Source organism: Dasypus novemcinctus, chromosome 26 (genome assembly GCF_030445035.2).
Source record: "Dasypus novemcinctus isolate mDasNov1 chromosome 26, mDasNov1.1.hap2, whole genome shotgun sequence".
Taxonomy (NCBI): domain Eukaryota; kingdom Metazoa; phylum Chordata; class Mammalia; order Cingulata; family Dasypodidae; genus Dasypus; species Dasypus novemcinctus.
The window spans coordinates 41,977,087-41,993,273 of NC_080698.1; the positions used below are offsets into that span (position 1 = coordinate 41,977,087).

The following is a 16,187-nucleotide window of genomic DNA, read 5'->3' on the forward strand; positions in this document are numbered from 1 at the left end:
TAAAAAAGATAGTAGCAACAATGGCCACATTCTGGATTGTGTGGAAAGGGATAATGTCATCTTTTTTTTTTCAAGATTTATTTATTTCTCCCCCACCCCCCTTATTGTTTGCACTCACTATCTGCCTGTCTGCTCTCTGTGTCTTCTCGCCTTCTTTTTAGGAGGCACCAGGAACCAAACCTGGGACTTCCCATGTGGCCACATCTGCTCCCTGCTTGTTGTATCTCTTATTGTGTTTCTAGTTGTGACATTTCATCACACCAGCCTGTTGCGTCAGGTCACTGTCTTGCTTATCTTCTTTAGGAGGCACCAGGAGCTAAACCCGGGACCTCCATGTGGTAGGCGGGTGCCCAAGTGCTTAAGCCACATCTGCTTCCCAGATAATGCCATCTTAATGTGGGTGTACCATAAACATCTACACACAGGCAGACTCACCATAACTGCCTACCAACTAAGAGCAAACAGACCCTCACTTTATATGGCCAAATACTTTAACCTCTCTTAGGGCCTTGTGTACAAAGCAAACGAGGCTGTTTCCACAAACTGCTTTTGCCACAAATGACTGCCCAATAAAATAAAGACTAATGAATAACCTGCAAGCCACTGAGTAAGAAAAAGATATTTCCTGTAAAGCTTTTGCATATAGAACACTGACTTTTCAACAAGTTTTCTAAAGAAGTTTAGATCTGCTTCTAACCAGCCTGTGCTTCTGAGACCCCTGGAGGATGGTTAGCAATTAAACTCCCCCAATTCTAGGTATATGAACATTGGCTTCCTTTATTGCAGAGCCTACTCTTTTACACTAGAGTCTTTGCAGGCACTGGGGAGATATAGTTCATTAGGGAAGAAAGACAAATTAAGACCTCAAAGAGAACGATCAGTTAACCAGACCAGAAGAGAAAGCACACTGTGAGGAGTTGCAGGGCTAAAATCCAGGAAAGGACAGGAGCCCTTTTGGTGAGCCTCTATCCCCCTGAAGGTATATTGATTCAAACAGCAACAGCTGTTAGGCTGAGTAGCTGAAGAGAACTTTCAGTAAACTCATGGCTAAGGAAACGAAACCGGAGTTCATGGCTCTCCAAGGAGGAGAAGCCAAGGGAAAACCCCTAGACTTTGGGTGGGAACCCTGAAGAACTACACGTACAGTGAACTGGAAATAGATTAGCCCTCACAGGCAATGAAGCTAGCTTTAAATCATCTCAATTCCTGATTTGAATCTGAAATTGTTAAGGCTCCTCACCTAGAGTTTCCAGAAAGAAAGATAAATCCTCTCTAGAGAAAGAAAACACTATCCAGAATTGAAATAATCTCTACAATTTTTCTTGCACAATGTCTGGTACTCAAGAACAAATAACCAGGTATGTGAGAAAATAAGATGTGAACAAAATCCAGGAACAACGGACAATAGAAGCAGATCCCGAGGTAGCCTGATAAAGTTATCAAATGCAGGCTTTAAAAAATGACAAAATCCAGTGAGATACTACTACACACTAACCAGAAAGAAAAATTTAAAATACATAATATCTAGTATTGGTGAGGAGAATTTTTTTGTTCTTTTTCTTTGTTTAAAATAGAAAGCTAAAGTAAATATAGTAAACTGTTAACATCTATTAAATCAGAACGGCAGGTACAGAGGTTAAATCTGAATAATATATGAATTATTTTCTATATTTTTTAAATTTTTACAATGTTTCATAATTAAATGTTTAAAAAAGAAGAAAAAATTGTGACCAGACAGTTCAGCAGGGAACAAATTATTTTAGCCACCAGAAGTCAGGTTTTAAAATTTCAAAAAAATCATGTTCAAAAATCAAAAAAGCTATTGAAGAATTTTAAAGAGGGGAGTGACACCACCAGAAATGCTCTCTAGAAAGATCTCTTCCACTGCAATGTTGCATATAGAGTGAAGGCAAGGAGCCCAACAGTGATGGGTAATTTCATGTGTCAATTTGGTGAGGCTGGGAAACGGACTTTGGCCCAGTGATTAGGGCGTTTGTCTACCACATGGGAGGTCCGCGGTTCAAACCCCAGGCCTCCTTGACCCGTGTGGAGCTGGCCCATGCGCAGTGCTGATGCGTGCAAGGAGTGCCCTGCCATGCAGGGGTGTCCCCCACATAGGGGAGCCCCATGCGCAAGGAGTGCGCCCCGTAAGGAGAGCCGCCCAGCGTGTAAGAAAGTACAGCCTGCCCAGGAATGGCGCCGCCCACCCTTCCCGTGCTGCTGACGACAACAGAAGCGGACAAAGAAAACAAGACGCTGGGGGGGGGGGGGGGGGAGAGAATTAAATAAAATAAATAAATCTTAAAAAAAAAATTTTTTGGTGAGGTTATGGTGTCCATGTTGGTCATTCAAGCACTGACCTGATTGTTACTGTGAAGGTATTTCATAGATAGGTTAGCATCCATAGCCAGTTAACTATCTACACCAGATTGTGTCTACAGTCAACAAAGGAGATTGCCCTCAGAGTCTCCTCATCCAATCAACTTGAAGTCTTCAAGCCAGAACTGAGGATTTCAGACATCAGAAACAAGAATTCCTGCCTCTAATTCAACCAGCCAGCTTCTCCTGAAGAATTCAACCTCGCCGTCACTGTGGTTTTGGGCTTGCAGTTTGCCCTATGGAATTTAGACTTGCCAACTGATTTTGTTTTTCTAGAGAACCCTAACTAACACATCAATGGAGAGGCTCACACAATAACCCAAACAAGTGGCTTGTCCACTGGCAATGGCACTGGAAATAAGGGAAAGTTGTTAAGATTTCAGTGACGGCATATGAGTTTTCTAGGGATATGAGGTTTGGTTCTCTAAACTATTGAATTCCTTCCCAGTCAAATCAGGAAGAAAATGAGGCCACTGTGACAAAGAGAAACCTAAAATGAGAACCATTTCATTAGATCAAGGGCTACCTCAGGATAGAGCCTGAGACCAGTGAAAACAAGAAGAAAAAAAAAGGAATCTTTCTGTAAATCCTTAGAACAAACACAAGCAATTATAAAACTGAAAGCTAATAAGCACTCAGCTCAACACCAGATGGTCAAATATATATATTCACAACTTGTCAGAATTCTGAAGCCCTGTCACCCCATTCCAAACAGGCAGATGCTTTTATCTGAGGGGGGGAAAATTCTATTTCTGATTCTGACAGCAAACGCCAAAGTCACATTTTGCCAGTAGAGACAAGTATCTTCCAATCACAAATCCACCAAGAATTTCATAATCCTATTCTCATTTCGGAGAGAAGGGTTGCCTTTGACCACTACTTCCACCATCCCTGCCAGGAAGTACAAGGAAAATGAAGGTGAATGACAGCTTCTAAAGAATTCAGCATTTTCATCTGCACCATGAAAGTAATCTGTGTCTCTGGATTATTCATAAGCAGCCCACGTGTTATTCTTTGAAGAAAAATCAAGCATATCAAGCAGAAAAATGGCCTGAGGCACAGAGCCTAAATTATGACAATATCTGCAACTACCCTGAACTGCTTGACCTTCCACTGAGAAGAAATTGAAGAATTAAGTTCCTTTATCATCACCCTTTGTGCCTTATCAAAAGGTTAAGATTTAAAATTAAGGATATCAGTTTTCTGTCTAGCTAGTTTGTATGTATATATATATGTATATTATATTCTTGGATCAGACTTAAATATGTCTCGTTTGCTAGAGATCGGATTTTTATATGGTATTTTTCTTCCAATCTGTTCACACAACAACAAAAAAATGTTCAGAAATGTTCTTTTTTGAAGGAAGCACTTCTTCACACATGAAGGCACACATGCACCCATGCAGTGTCTCAATTTTTACATAGTCTACCGGAAGCTTGGTTTTAGAGGCAGCATTGTATAGTAGTTGCATTCAATCTTTTTCCTATACAAGAATAGGAAATATTTAGGTAAACATGCTTGCCTTAGGGTCCCAAGGCATACAATACTACATTGCTAAGTAAATAATCACTAACTCAGCTTCCCAACTCAACTGCCACTCAGAAAGGCCACTTTCCCATTTTCTCCATATAATGCCACTGAATCAAAATTTCAGCCAATCACAATCCAGGCAATTAGTTGCATGATAAATACCTTCTAGCAGACTTTTCAAGTTATTATTAAAACATTAATCAATTTTAAATAGTTATTTATATATCTTACTTCAATTAAATTAATGAGACTGAATGTAATTTCTGAAGTTATGGGCAGATTCTCTCAAAAAATTATCATCACAGATTCAGCAGCACATAAGCTGCCCCAAAGACACTTTTACAGAATGCTTTAAGTATGAATTAAGAGAACTGCACTAACAATCCCCCAAGTGCAAGGACAAAGACCAGTAAAGAAGGATGGTCCAATGATGGGCCCTTGATACTGGTGACTATGCTTATGAGCCTGTGTGCTTGAAATTTCAACTAGGCCTAGAGCTTCAGGGTACCTAAAAGTTACCTCCTGAGAGCCTCCATGTTGCTCAAATGTGGCCACTCTCTAAGCGAAACTCAGCATGTAAATGCATTACCTTCCCCCCAGCATGGGACATGACTCCCAGGGATGAGCCTCCCCGGCGCTGAAGGATTACTGCTGAGCACCAGCTCATGATGCAACTAGAAAAAGACCATGAATAAAAGGGGGAAATAGTAAAGACAATGAGCTTATATGGCTAAGAGACTTCAAAATGAGTCAGGAGGTCATGAGAAGGGTAGCATTTACACACATCTCAGCAGGATCCCAGAGGCAGCCAAAGTAGACACAACCCTGGGTACTGTTGCTCCTGAGGGCTACAGAGACACACAGGCTCTATGGTCATGAAAGATGGCTCTGGAGTTCATTGCCTTGCCAGTGGGCCCTACTTTGGAATTTGTGTTCCTGATTGTGATAGAGTTGGACTCAGATGTTACTGCTCTACATATGCCTCTTCTGTCACTTTTACTGACCTGTGTTTGGTGCTGGCATTTGTGTACGCTCAAGAGACTTGAATGTCTGGACTGTCAATGTGTCAATGTGTCTTCTGAGCTTCAGAAGAGCTGCAACACCTACTCTCCAGTTTGTTGGACATACCCAGGTCAGCTGACAGGGAGGTGAGAATGGTAAACCACCATACCAGGAAATTGAGATATCTACAACTGCAAGCAGGAGAATCACATCCATCATCCATGTGGGATCTAAGCCCCCTCTTGATTTAGAGGTGGAGTGGACATCGCCATCCCAGGGTCCAAAAGATGGAGGATTATAATATGGATTGGAGTAGACTTGCTGGTATTCTACTATAGAACTGTTGTGACTCTAGCAATGGAAGAAATTGTATCATTGATGTGGAGACGGTGGCCATGGGAGTTGCTGAAGGCAGGGAGAGGGAAGAAGAGATGTGATATGGGGCATTTTCGGGATTTGGAGTTGTCCTGAATGATATTCCAGGGACAGATGCAGGACACTGTTTATCCTGCCAAAAACCACTGAATGGACTGGGGGAGAGTGTGAACTACAATGTAAACCATGGTCCATGCAGTATGGTAGTGTTCCAGGGTGTATTCACCAAATGCAATGAATGTGCCTTACTGATGGAAGGGGATGTTGATGTGGGAGCAGCGGGATGAGGTGGGAAGTGGAGTATATGGGAACATCTTATGTTTTTTAACATATGTTTTGTGAGATCCATTTATCTTTTTAAAAAAAAGACAATAAAAATCTTTTTTTAAAAAGAGATGTGCTTCATGTCACTAGGGAGCAACTCCAAGATTAATTTTAAGAGTTTGTAAACAGAAACACATGGAATTCTTGTAGTCACCTACTCTGTCAACTGCCATAAATTGAAGGGAAGATTTTCACCTGATCAGGTGATAATCTACCTGTAGACTGAATGCAAAGATTCCACCCAGATGAACCTCAGGGACACCTACATAAGCACTCCATTTATAAAGTAGTTTTGGAACAAACATAGGAGAGGTGAATCCAAGAAAAAGCTGCAGATGCCCAGGGAAAGGATGTTACCTTCCCAAGATACACACTGTGAGACTACTACTTACAGGATTAAATGTTTCTTCAACAGAATGATGAACGTTCCACCAGTCTGAGGTCCACTCCCATGCATTCCCCACTATATTGTATAAGCCATAGCCATTGGGAGGAAAGGCATCAACCTAAAAGTAAAAAAGGAAATATGCTGTCAAAATACTAATCCGTTTAGAAAATCTCATGGGTGCAAAAATGCATTGAGCTATAACTTCAAACTATGAATGTTAAATTTCCTTCCAACAGTCAAAATACAAATTGGACCATTGTAAAGCAAACAAAAAGGTATTTTGCAGCTTTTAGCTCTCAAGGGGAGTTTAAAAACCTAAAGAGAGTTTATATTCCACAGTTTATATTCCCGCAAAATTAATTCTAATAGAGAGACTAATATTAATCTTAAATCAAATCTGGATCTGACAGTGGGTTTGAGGGAGTGAGCAGTAGCATGGGTGATAGACCTTCCAGCATCACAGGCACATCGTATTGGACCCAACATGAGTCTTATCAGATCTAAGCCCTGTCAACACCCTGCTTCCCCCAAGCCCCTTCTAACTCACCATGTTATCAGTAAGATGAAAGAATTATCATCAAAACACTTGGAGGACTTGTTTTTATAAAGAAACTATGAATTCATTATCTAGCATATTTGTAAGAGGACTTGCACTCTCTGGAATCTAGACGTCAGATGCAAACTGTATACATTCTTGAGTAAGCAATTATATCACATTTCATCAAAGACAGGTCAGACAGTCTGCCACACAAGTTTGTCACAGAAACTGAACCAGATTGTGGAAGGTTTTTATAAAAGGGGAAGGAGGGGAAGACACGAGAAGCTTTAACTTAACAATAGTAAATGCAGAACCATCTTGCTATTTTAGTGATTCAAAATATTTTCCCAATATTATTTATGGAAATTCTCAAACATAAGAAAAATACATTTCTTAATGAAAAAAAATCAAGTCACTCAAGTTTTGTTTTTTTAAAATATACTTTATTTTTTAGAGCGTTTTAGGATTACTGCGACATTGTGGAGAAAGTATGGAAAGTTCTCATATATGCCCCTCTGCCTAGTTTCTCCTATTAGTATTTTACATTAGTGTGGTACATTTGTTACAATTGATGAAACAATATGATACATTTTTAGCAACCAGAGTACATAGTTTACCTTAAGACTCATTCTTGGTGTTGCACAGTTGTATGGATTTTGTCAAGGGCATAACTTCATTTAACCACCATTATAGCAGGATACAAAAGTTTCACCTCCCTAAAAACGCTCTCTCCACCTATTCATTGCACTCTCCCCAGTCCCTGGCAACCACTGATCTTTTTACTGTCTCAATAGCTTGCATTCTCTAGAATATCATATAATTGGAACCATACAGTAGGGAGCCTTTTCAGACTGGCTTCTTTCAGTTAGTAATATACATTTAAGGTTCCTCCACGTCTTCTTATAGCATGGTAGTTATTTCTTTTTATCACTGAGTAATATTCCTTTGCATGCATATACCAGTTTGTTTATCCATTTGCCTACTAAAGGACAACTTGGTTACTTCCAAATTTTTTCTATTATAAATAAAGCTGCTACAAACATTTGGGTCCATATTTTTAGCGGACTTTATTTTTTTAATCTTTTTGTAAATTTGTGTTTTTTCTAGACTAATGAAGTAAGTCTGAAGGAATGAATAAACTGAAGGTCATTTCTATTTTGCTTTGGAAGGTTTCATGTCTAAACATGAAGATGGAAGCTTCTAATGCTTGGGGAATTCGGAGCACTTCAATTAAAGTTATGAAACCACTCTGAAAAAAGCTTAATCTAGATGAGCTGGAAAGTGGAAGAACTTCACCACTCTGCTCCAACAATCAGGATGCATTATGGAACTGCATACTTATTCACTGGTTCATTCAGTAATTCCACTCATAATAACCACTGAAGTCAGGAAGGGGTACAAAGACAAATAAGGTGTCAAAGAGTCTAATAAGGGAGATAAGAAAAATAAACCAAAAACAAAACAAAAAAAGGCCCAGTCCCAGGAGGAAGAGATTTCTTCTCAAAAGTATTGAGTTCAAAAAGTGTGTGTGTTGAAATATTAAGAGATTTATTATAAGAACTGACCCATGTGACCATGAAGATGGGCAAGTCTTAATTCCAAAGGGCAAGTCACAAGTTGGGGACTCCAAAGAAGGCAAAAATAAATTCCTCAGGAGAAGCTGGCTCTCTGGAGTAGAGAAACAAATTCTTCTTTCTGACTGCTGAAATCTTCAGTTCTCTCTTTAAGGCTTTCAAATGATTGGGTGAGGAGACATCTCTCACTGCTGAGGGCAATCTCCTTTGTTGATTATACATATAACCAGTTAGATTCAATCAACTGACCAACAATTGCAATCTATGAAATAGCCTCACAGTAACCATCAGCCCAGTGCCTTCTTGACCAAACAGCTGGTCGCCATGACTTAGCCCAGATAACACATGAAATTAACCACCACAGGTATCCTCCTGTATGAAGGAAGAGGTGTGTGGGCTGGCCTTGGAGGCAGGGTCAGAGTTCGAAAGGAAAGAGAGCTATAGCGGAGGAGAGTCACACATAAGAAACTGTCCTTTCAAGAATTTGGGAACAATTAGAAAGAGAAAGGTGGAGTAATAGCTGCAAGGAAAAGGACAGAAAAGAAGAAAATCATTGTTTCAAAGAGAGAAGGGAAGGAGTCAGAGGAGCAAGAGCAATTAAAAGATGAAACAAACATTCTGGAGGAAGGAATCATTTGTCAGTCTTACAGAAGGCACAAGCAGAAGGACTTTCAAGTCAGCCAGCCTGAGGCATATCTATGTGCCAAGACTTAGCAGCTTGTTAGGCAAGCAGTTTAACCTATCTGGGTGTCTGGTAAATTATAAAATGGGGGAAATAATACTACCTACTCAAAGGGCTTTATTAGTTTTTCGGTCCTTTAAATAATTTGACATTTTTGAAGTGATATAAAATCTGGAGGTTCTTACCCCCAAAATAACCAACTGTTCATTGTTACAATCATTCATACTAACCAAAGCTTCCTCCTGGGAACCTCCAAAGGAAACCAATGCAAATGAGAAATATTTTAGACGTGCTTATTTTCAGGTGGAGGAGCATTAAAACCAGACAAATTAACAATTGTGTAATAGCAGCCCAAAAAAGAGAAATTCTTTTGGCTTGCTGTGGACAAAAGAGTTTGCTCACAGATTAAAAATCAGACCCAGAAATAACAGAATGTATAAAAGAGGAGGTGAGGGAGCTATTTCACTGTACTCCATCTGATGCATTCAAGTTTTAATCCTGCTCTCGGCTGACCAGAGCACACGAACAAAAAGGAGCCGCTAAGGTGGACTCGAGATATTTCTGTGTGACAGTCCCAGTTTAAAGGTACAGCACCTGTGAGATCTCATTTCAAACACAGGGGAAAGTGGGAAGTGGTTTCCCTCTTGACTCCCATTCTTCTTTCTCCTCCAGTTCTATTTCTCAAATGGGTTCTACCTCTGTCTTTTTAGCTTCTGTTGTCAACTTCTTCAGGTAAGTTTTGTTGACTATTCCAAGTAGACACCTGCTAAACTTCCAGTTAAATGTTCAAACTCTAAATATCTGTAAAGTGTGCTGATTTCCTACTGACCTGTGTGCTTTCTGAAATGAGTACTGATTTGAGAAGAGTAAATGGCTATTTTCCTTGGTCCCTCATGTGCCACTGTCCTCCTGTCTGTATCAACCAACACCTTTCCTAGGGTCTTGTTGGTATCTGCATTGGGCGCCATAATCCAGCCTTCCAGTGCATCCCGCCTGTGCTGCTTACCAAAAGTGGCCCGCTAGGCACTCACCTTCCACACCAGCTCCTTGCCAGAAAGCCTCTTACCCACTTAAACTTGAGAACAGGCTGGGATAGTTTTATCCCCAGACCTCTAATGATTCACTTTATCAAATAAAATTGTGTGTCTGCGAGAGCACTAGCTAACATGAAGGACACTTCGGAGGAACCAGTTACCAGCTGGTTCTGTTAGCCGTTTGCTCTATATCCAAGTTCCATGATCGATTTGTAGGTCAACTCCACTGTGGTCTTCTACCAGGACTTACTCTGGCTTCTCTCTGCCCACACGTAGTTCACCACCTTTTGGGTCCTAACACATGCCCTCACACTCTACCTCCCCAGCACAGCTGGCAAGTTGGGGCCCTGGTACGTCCTTGGCACTGATAGACCTCTAGGGCTCCTGAGATTAAATGAGATAAAACACACACACACATAACATTTAGGGAGTTAAATTACTGAAACCTAGTAAAAAACAAAAAAAGGCCAGCTTTGATATTTATTTATATAAAATTGCTCTAAGCCAAGTGTCAATAAATTTATTCTTAAAGGGCCAAATAATGAATATTTAAGACCTTGTGGCCAAAAGGCAAAATCAAGGGTAAAATATAAGTACTTATATAACAATTTAAAATCTAATCATTTAAAAATCTAACCATTTAAAAATAAGCAGCAAGCTGCATTTGGCCTAACAGCCCTTTAGTTTGCTGACCCCTGCCCCAAGCTCTAGTGGATAAATAAATGCTTGGTTTTAAAGGGGTTGTGAAAAGAAGAAAAACAAACCACAGATAGTGAATCTGGTAAAGAAATGTATGGCCGGTGTGTGTCAAAGGTATCAAAATCTCATAAAATATAACCTAGTTATACAGTACTTTTGTCTTCTAAAGGCACAAAGATAAGGCTCTGAAAGCAGAGATCATTTTATACTCGTGTTTTTCTTGATGTCAGTCAATGCCTAGCATAGTATTAAATGCAAAGCAAGTTCTTAAATTTTTCTGGAATGAATGTTTTCAATCAGCACATTAAAATGTCCTGGTTAATATTCATCGCACTAAACTCAAACAAGAAATTTAGATAAAATAGTTAAGCTTTTCTTTTTAAAAAGGGATTTTCAAAAAAGGGGCAGGGGCTTCATCGCTTTAAAGAGCACTTAGATACACACACGCAACCTTTTTCTTTTTGATAACCCAGGGATCGTTTGCTTTATTGGCCTTCCCACCCATCACACCCCCTTGCATAAAGGTGGGCAATGTGTTTACATGCCGTGATAGCAACGAGACCTTGAACTGAGCGCAGTGTCTGTACACAACAGGGAGTATACTATAAATATCTTTAATAAATAAATGAAACTTCTTTTTTAAGAGAGAAAGCCTGACTTCAGAGAGAAGAAAAATAACGCTTCCCTGATTATAAATTATACATGTTCACTGCAAAGAATTTAAAAGGACAAGTTTACTTTTAATTCCACCACCCAGAAAAAAAAAATCACTACTGACATTTAGGTGTATTTCCTTCTAAGTTCTTTGCTATAAACATTTAATTTTTGTTGTTGCTGTTATAATAAATTGCGATTATGCTATATATAAGTGCTTGGGTTTTCAATTAACTTTACAGCATGAGCATTTTACCATTCGCTTTTTTTTTTTTAAAGATTTATTTTATTTCTTTCTCTCCCCTTCACCCCTGTTGTCTGCTCTGTGTCCATTCGCTGTGTGTTCTGTGTCCACTTGCATTATCAGGCAGCACCGGGAATCTGTTTATTTTTTGTTGCATCATCTTGCTGCATCAGCTCTCTGTGTGTGCGGCGCCACTCCTGGGCAGACTGCACTTTTTTCATGTGGGGCGGCTCTCCTTGCAGGGTGCACTCAGTGTGCACAGGGCACCCTACACAGAGGCGCCCTTGCATGGCACAGCACTCCTGGTGCACAGCAGCACTGTGCGTGGGCCAGCTTACCACACAGGTCAGGAGACCCTGGGGATCGAACCCTGGACCCTCCATATGGTAGGAGGATGCTCTGTCAGTTGAACCATGTCTGCATCTTTTCTTTAACATGGCTAATCATTTCCTTATTATTTGTACTTTTCACTTACTATAAATAATTTTGTGGTTAACAACCTTTTACATAAAAGATCTTTCTACCTCTCGAATTATTTCCTTGGATAGACTCCTCAAAATGGGATTATGGAGTCAACAGGTATAAGGCAACAGTGTATCAAAGTACCTGTCCCACCACATCTGTTCCAGCATTAAATGCTGCTATTTTAGTCTGCAAATACAGTCATGATTACCTCTGTATTTTTTGTTGTTGCTATTAGTGAGGCCAATTTTTTTTCCAATTGTTTATTAACCATTTGTGTTCTAGTTTACTAGGCTGCTAAAAGCAGATAGCATAAAATGAGTTAGCTTCTAACAGTGGAAATGTATTAGCTTAAAAGTTTACAAGAAAATGTCCAAATCAAGGCATCAACAGGCGATGCTTTCTCCCCAAAGACTGACTGCCAGTGATCCTGGATTCCTCTGTCACATGGCAAGGCTCACGGCAGCATCTGCTGGCCTTTCCCTTCTCTTCCAGGTTTTGCTGCTTTCAGTTTCTTCTCTCCATGGCTTTCTCCCTGTCTTTGTCTAAATTCCATTCTCTTATAAAGAGTAAGAGGATTAAGACCCATCCTGAGGGAAGCGGACTTGGCCCAGTGGATAGGGCATCCGCCTACCACATGGAAAGTCCGCGGTTCAAACCCCGGGCCTCCTTGACCCGTGTGGAGCTGGCCCATGCACAGTGCTGATGCGCGCAAGGAGTGCCGTGCCACACAGGGGTGTCCCCCGCGTAGGGGAGCCCCACGCACAAGGTGTGTGCCCTGTAAGGAGAGCCGTCCAGCGTGAAAGAAAGTACAGCCTGCCCAGGAATGGCGCCGCCCACACGGAGAGCTGACACAAGATGATGATGCAACAAAAAGAAACACAGATTCCTGGTGCTGCTGATAAGGATAGAAACAGTCACAGAAGAACACAGCAAATGGACATAGAGAGCAGACAACTGGAGGCGGGGGGGGAAGGGGAGAGAGATAAATAATAAGTCTTTAAAAAAAAACAAAAACGACCCATCCTGAATGAGATGGTCACATTTTAATTTAAAATACTATTCACCAAAAGAGCCACAGGAATGGATTCACTTTAAGAACATACTTTTCTGGGGTACATATAGCTTCAAGACATCACAATTTGTAGTATTCATTTTCCGAGAACTGTCTGTCCCTTGCCTATTTTTGTATTAGAGTATCAGTGTTTTATATGTTGATTTTTAAAAGTTCATTACATATTAAGATTATTAGCCCTCAACAGATCACAGATGTTCCAGTGTGTCATCTTCCTTTTGACTTTACTTCTATGCTTGTGGTCCAAATAATTTTATGTTATGTATTCTAATATATGAGTTCTCCACCACACTGTGAAAATCAATGTCCTTTCAAACTCAAATAAATGTTATCCTATACTTTCTTCTGGAATTTTAATTGTGTTTATATATATATGCACATACATTTATACATACATACAGCTATATATACACACATATATATTTTACTTCTGAATCATTTGTAATTTCTTTGGCAGATATCGTGAATAGAAAAGGTAACTTAATTTTTACAAATAACAAACTTTCCCTATACTATATATTGAAGTGCATCTATTTCCCATATATATGTATATGTATATATGTATATATTCTCACATACTTTATTTTCTACATGAATTCTGCCCAAAAAAACTACAATGCTTTAGCAATATAACTCAGAATATTTTTAAATTTCTGGTAAGCCAAGTACCTCCTTGTATTTTGTCTTTCCCAAAACTTACTTTTTCACTCTCTCTCATTTCTTTATTTTTTTCAGTTGAAACTCTGGAGTAATTTCATCATGTTCTGAATAGTTTAACAGAGTTAAACTTACAAATAAATTTCAGGGGAATTATTCTTTTGTGAAACTAATACAAATTATTTTTTTAAATAACAGCTATTTGAAAGATAGTTGAGAGAATCAATAAGGTGCTATTTCCTTCACCACATGATTTCTTTCTCCACTATATTAAGAGAAAATGAAAATGTCTTAGGGAAGCGGATGTGGCTAAAGTGACTGGGCTCCCATCTACCACATGGAAGGCCAGCAACTGGGCTCCCATCTACCATATGGAAGGTCCAGGATTCAATTCATGGGGCCTCCTGGTGAAGGCGAGCTGGCCCGAGTGGAGAGCTGGCCCATACAGAGTGCTGACCTGCACAGCGAGCTGGCCCAAGGAGAGAGCTAGCGCAACAAGATGACACAACAAAAAGAGACACAAAGGAGACACAATAAGAGATGCAGGAGACCAGTGAGCTGAGGTGGCGCAAGAGACTGAGCACCTCTCTCCCACGCCAGAAGGTCCCAGGATCAGCTCCCTGTGCCACCTAAAGAGAAGACAAGCAAATACAGAAGAATGCACAGCAAAGGGGACACAGAGCAGACAAAGGCGAGTGTGTGTAAATAAATAAATAAATCTTTTCAAAAAATTATTACATTGCTCCATCAATATATAATTATGCTGGAAAAAGTGCAGGGAGGAAAGCACTATTGGACATTGACGGAGGGAAACATTTTGGCCATGTATCAGAGAACACTTAACAAGAAAGTTTTCTAGCCACTGACACATTAATTTCACTGCTGAGAATCACTCCTAAGAAAATAATCAGAGATACATTTCAGTATTTATGTATAAGATGTTCATTGTTCCATTATTGTGAAAAAATAAATAAATAAATAACCTAAATTTGCAACACTAAGGGAATGGGGTAAATAAATTAGGGTTCATCCACATGACAGATTGTCCAGCTGCAGAAAGACAATTTACTTGTGAAGTACTATTAATGATTGTTTTAGTCTGCCAAAGCACTGACAATGCAAAGTACCAGAAATGTGATGGCTTTTAAAAAGGGATTTATTTGAGATAAAAGCTTAAAGTTCCAAGGCCACGGAAAGTCCAAATCACTGCACCATGAGAGGTCCTCTCTCACCAAAGTCAGCTGCTGTTGATTCTGTTGTCTGGGTATGTGGCAAAGCAAGATGGCTGCCAATCTCTGTCACGGTCTCAGCCTTCCCCGCTGGGCTCACTGTCTCCTCTTGAGCTGCTCTGTGGGCCCAGCCTTTTTGAGCTCCTCAGGGAGTTCTATTTTCCTACAGTCCTCTCCCTCACACTGCAGAATCAAATATGCCGGCTCCCTTTTCCTCTGTATGGGATCCAATATGGCAGCTTCCTTCTCCTCTGTCAGTCTCTCTGTGTTGGTTGTATCAGAGCCAGGAACGGGGTAAAGACTCAACCTGAGTTATGCCTCCTGATGTAGTCCAATCAAAAGTCCTAAAGTGATTTTATCAAGTAATCTAATCAAAGATCCCTCAACTCAATTTAATGCACTCAAAGGGTACCACACCCAGAGGAATAGATTAATTTACAAATATCATCTTTTACTTTTTTGGATACACAAAATTCAAACTGTCACAGTGACAGATAAAATATTCCTGACATAACATTAAATGGGGGAAATGTAGGATTTTAAATATTATACTCAAGGTGACCCAGATGTAGTCTATAAAAATTATATGGATATGCATGCACCAGAAACACATAGGCTGGCAAATATGGAAGTAAAGAGCATGGGCTTTGAAAACAAACCGACCTGGTTCAAATCCCAGCTGTGTCACTTTCCAGCTGTGTGACCTTGGGCAAGTTACTTAACCTCTCTGTGCCTCATTCTGCTCACCTGGAAAATGAGGATAATAATAGTACCTACCTTACAGAGCTGAATCGACAATTTAATGTGCTAATTCATGCATACGGCTTAGTACCATGCCTGGCACACTGCAAGCACTAAATAACTACTAGCCATTATTGACATCTTGAAGACAAAGAATGAATGGGAGGAAACCCACCATAGTGCTAACTGGGATTATCCCGGGGTGATACAACTCCATGTCAGTTTAATTTTCCCCTTCATCCTCTTCTTGTTTTTCCAAATTTTCTACAGTAAGTATTATGTAATCAGAAAGAAAAACGCATTCTAAAGAATGTTTGATTAACTGGTAGCATTTGTCACATGCAATAGTGGATGGGTGCAGGAAGGGGGCAACACGTTAATCAGACAGTGAGCCCACGTCTACCAAGCCCCAGTTCTCCGAAGCCACTGCCCTCCTCCAGAAGCGGCGCTACTCACGGGCGCAGTTCCTCGGAAGCCGTCCTCTGCAGTGTTGCTCACGGGAAACTCGCCTTGCCAAATGTTGGCATAATGTTGACCTTTCGGCTGCAGTTTGTTGCCCCAGGGGAAAAGTCTGTCAGAAGAGACACAGGCATCAGCCTG

At 40.2% G+C, this 16,187-nt stretch overlaps 1 protein-coding gene across 1 annotated transcript in view; it reads right to left on the reverse strand.

Annotated features, from left to right (window-relative positions):
- Positions 1-16,187, reverse strand: part of SUMF1 (sulfatase modifying factor 1) — a 133,078-nt gene that overhangs the window by 58,123 nt on the left and 58,768 nt on the right. The window contains exons 6-7 of the mRNA XM_004483103.3: positions 16,044-16,158; positions 6,003-6,116 (exon numbers count right to left, since the gene is read on the reverse strand). Coding sequence (XP_004483160.2) covers positions 6,003-6,116; positions 16,044-16,158 — 229 coding nt within the window. The remainder of the gene's footprint in view (positions 1-6,002; positions 6,117-16,043; positions 16,159-16,187) is intronic.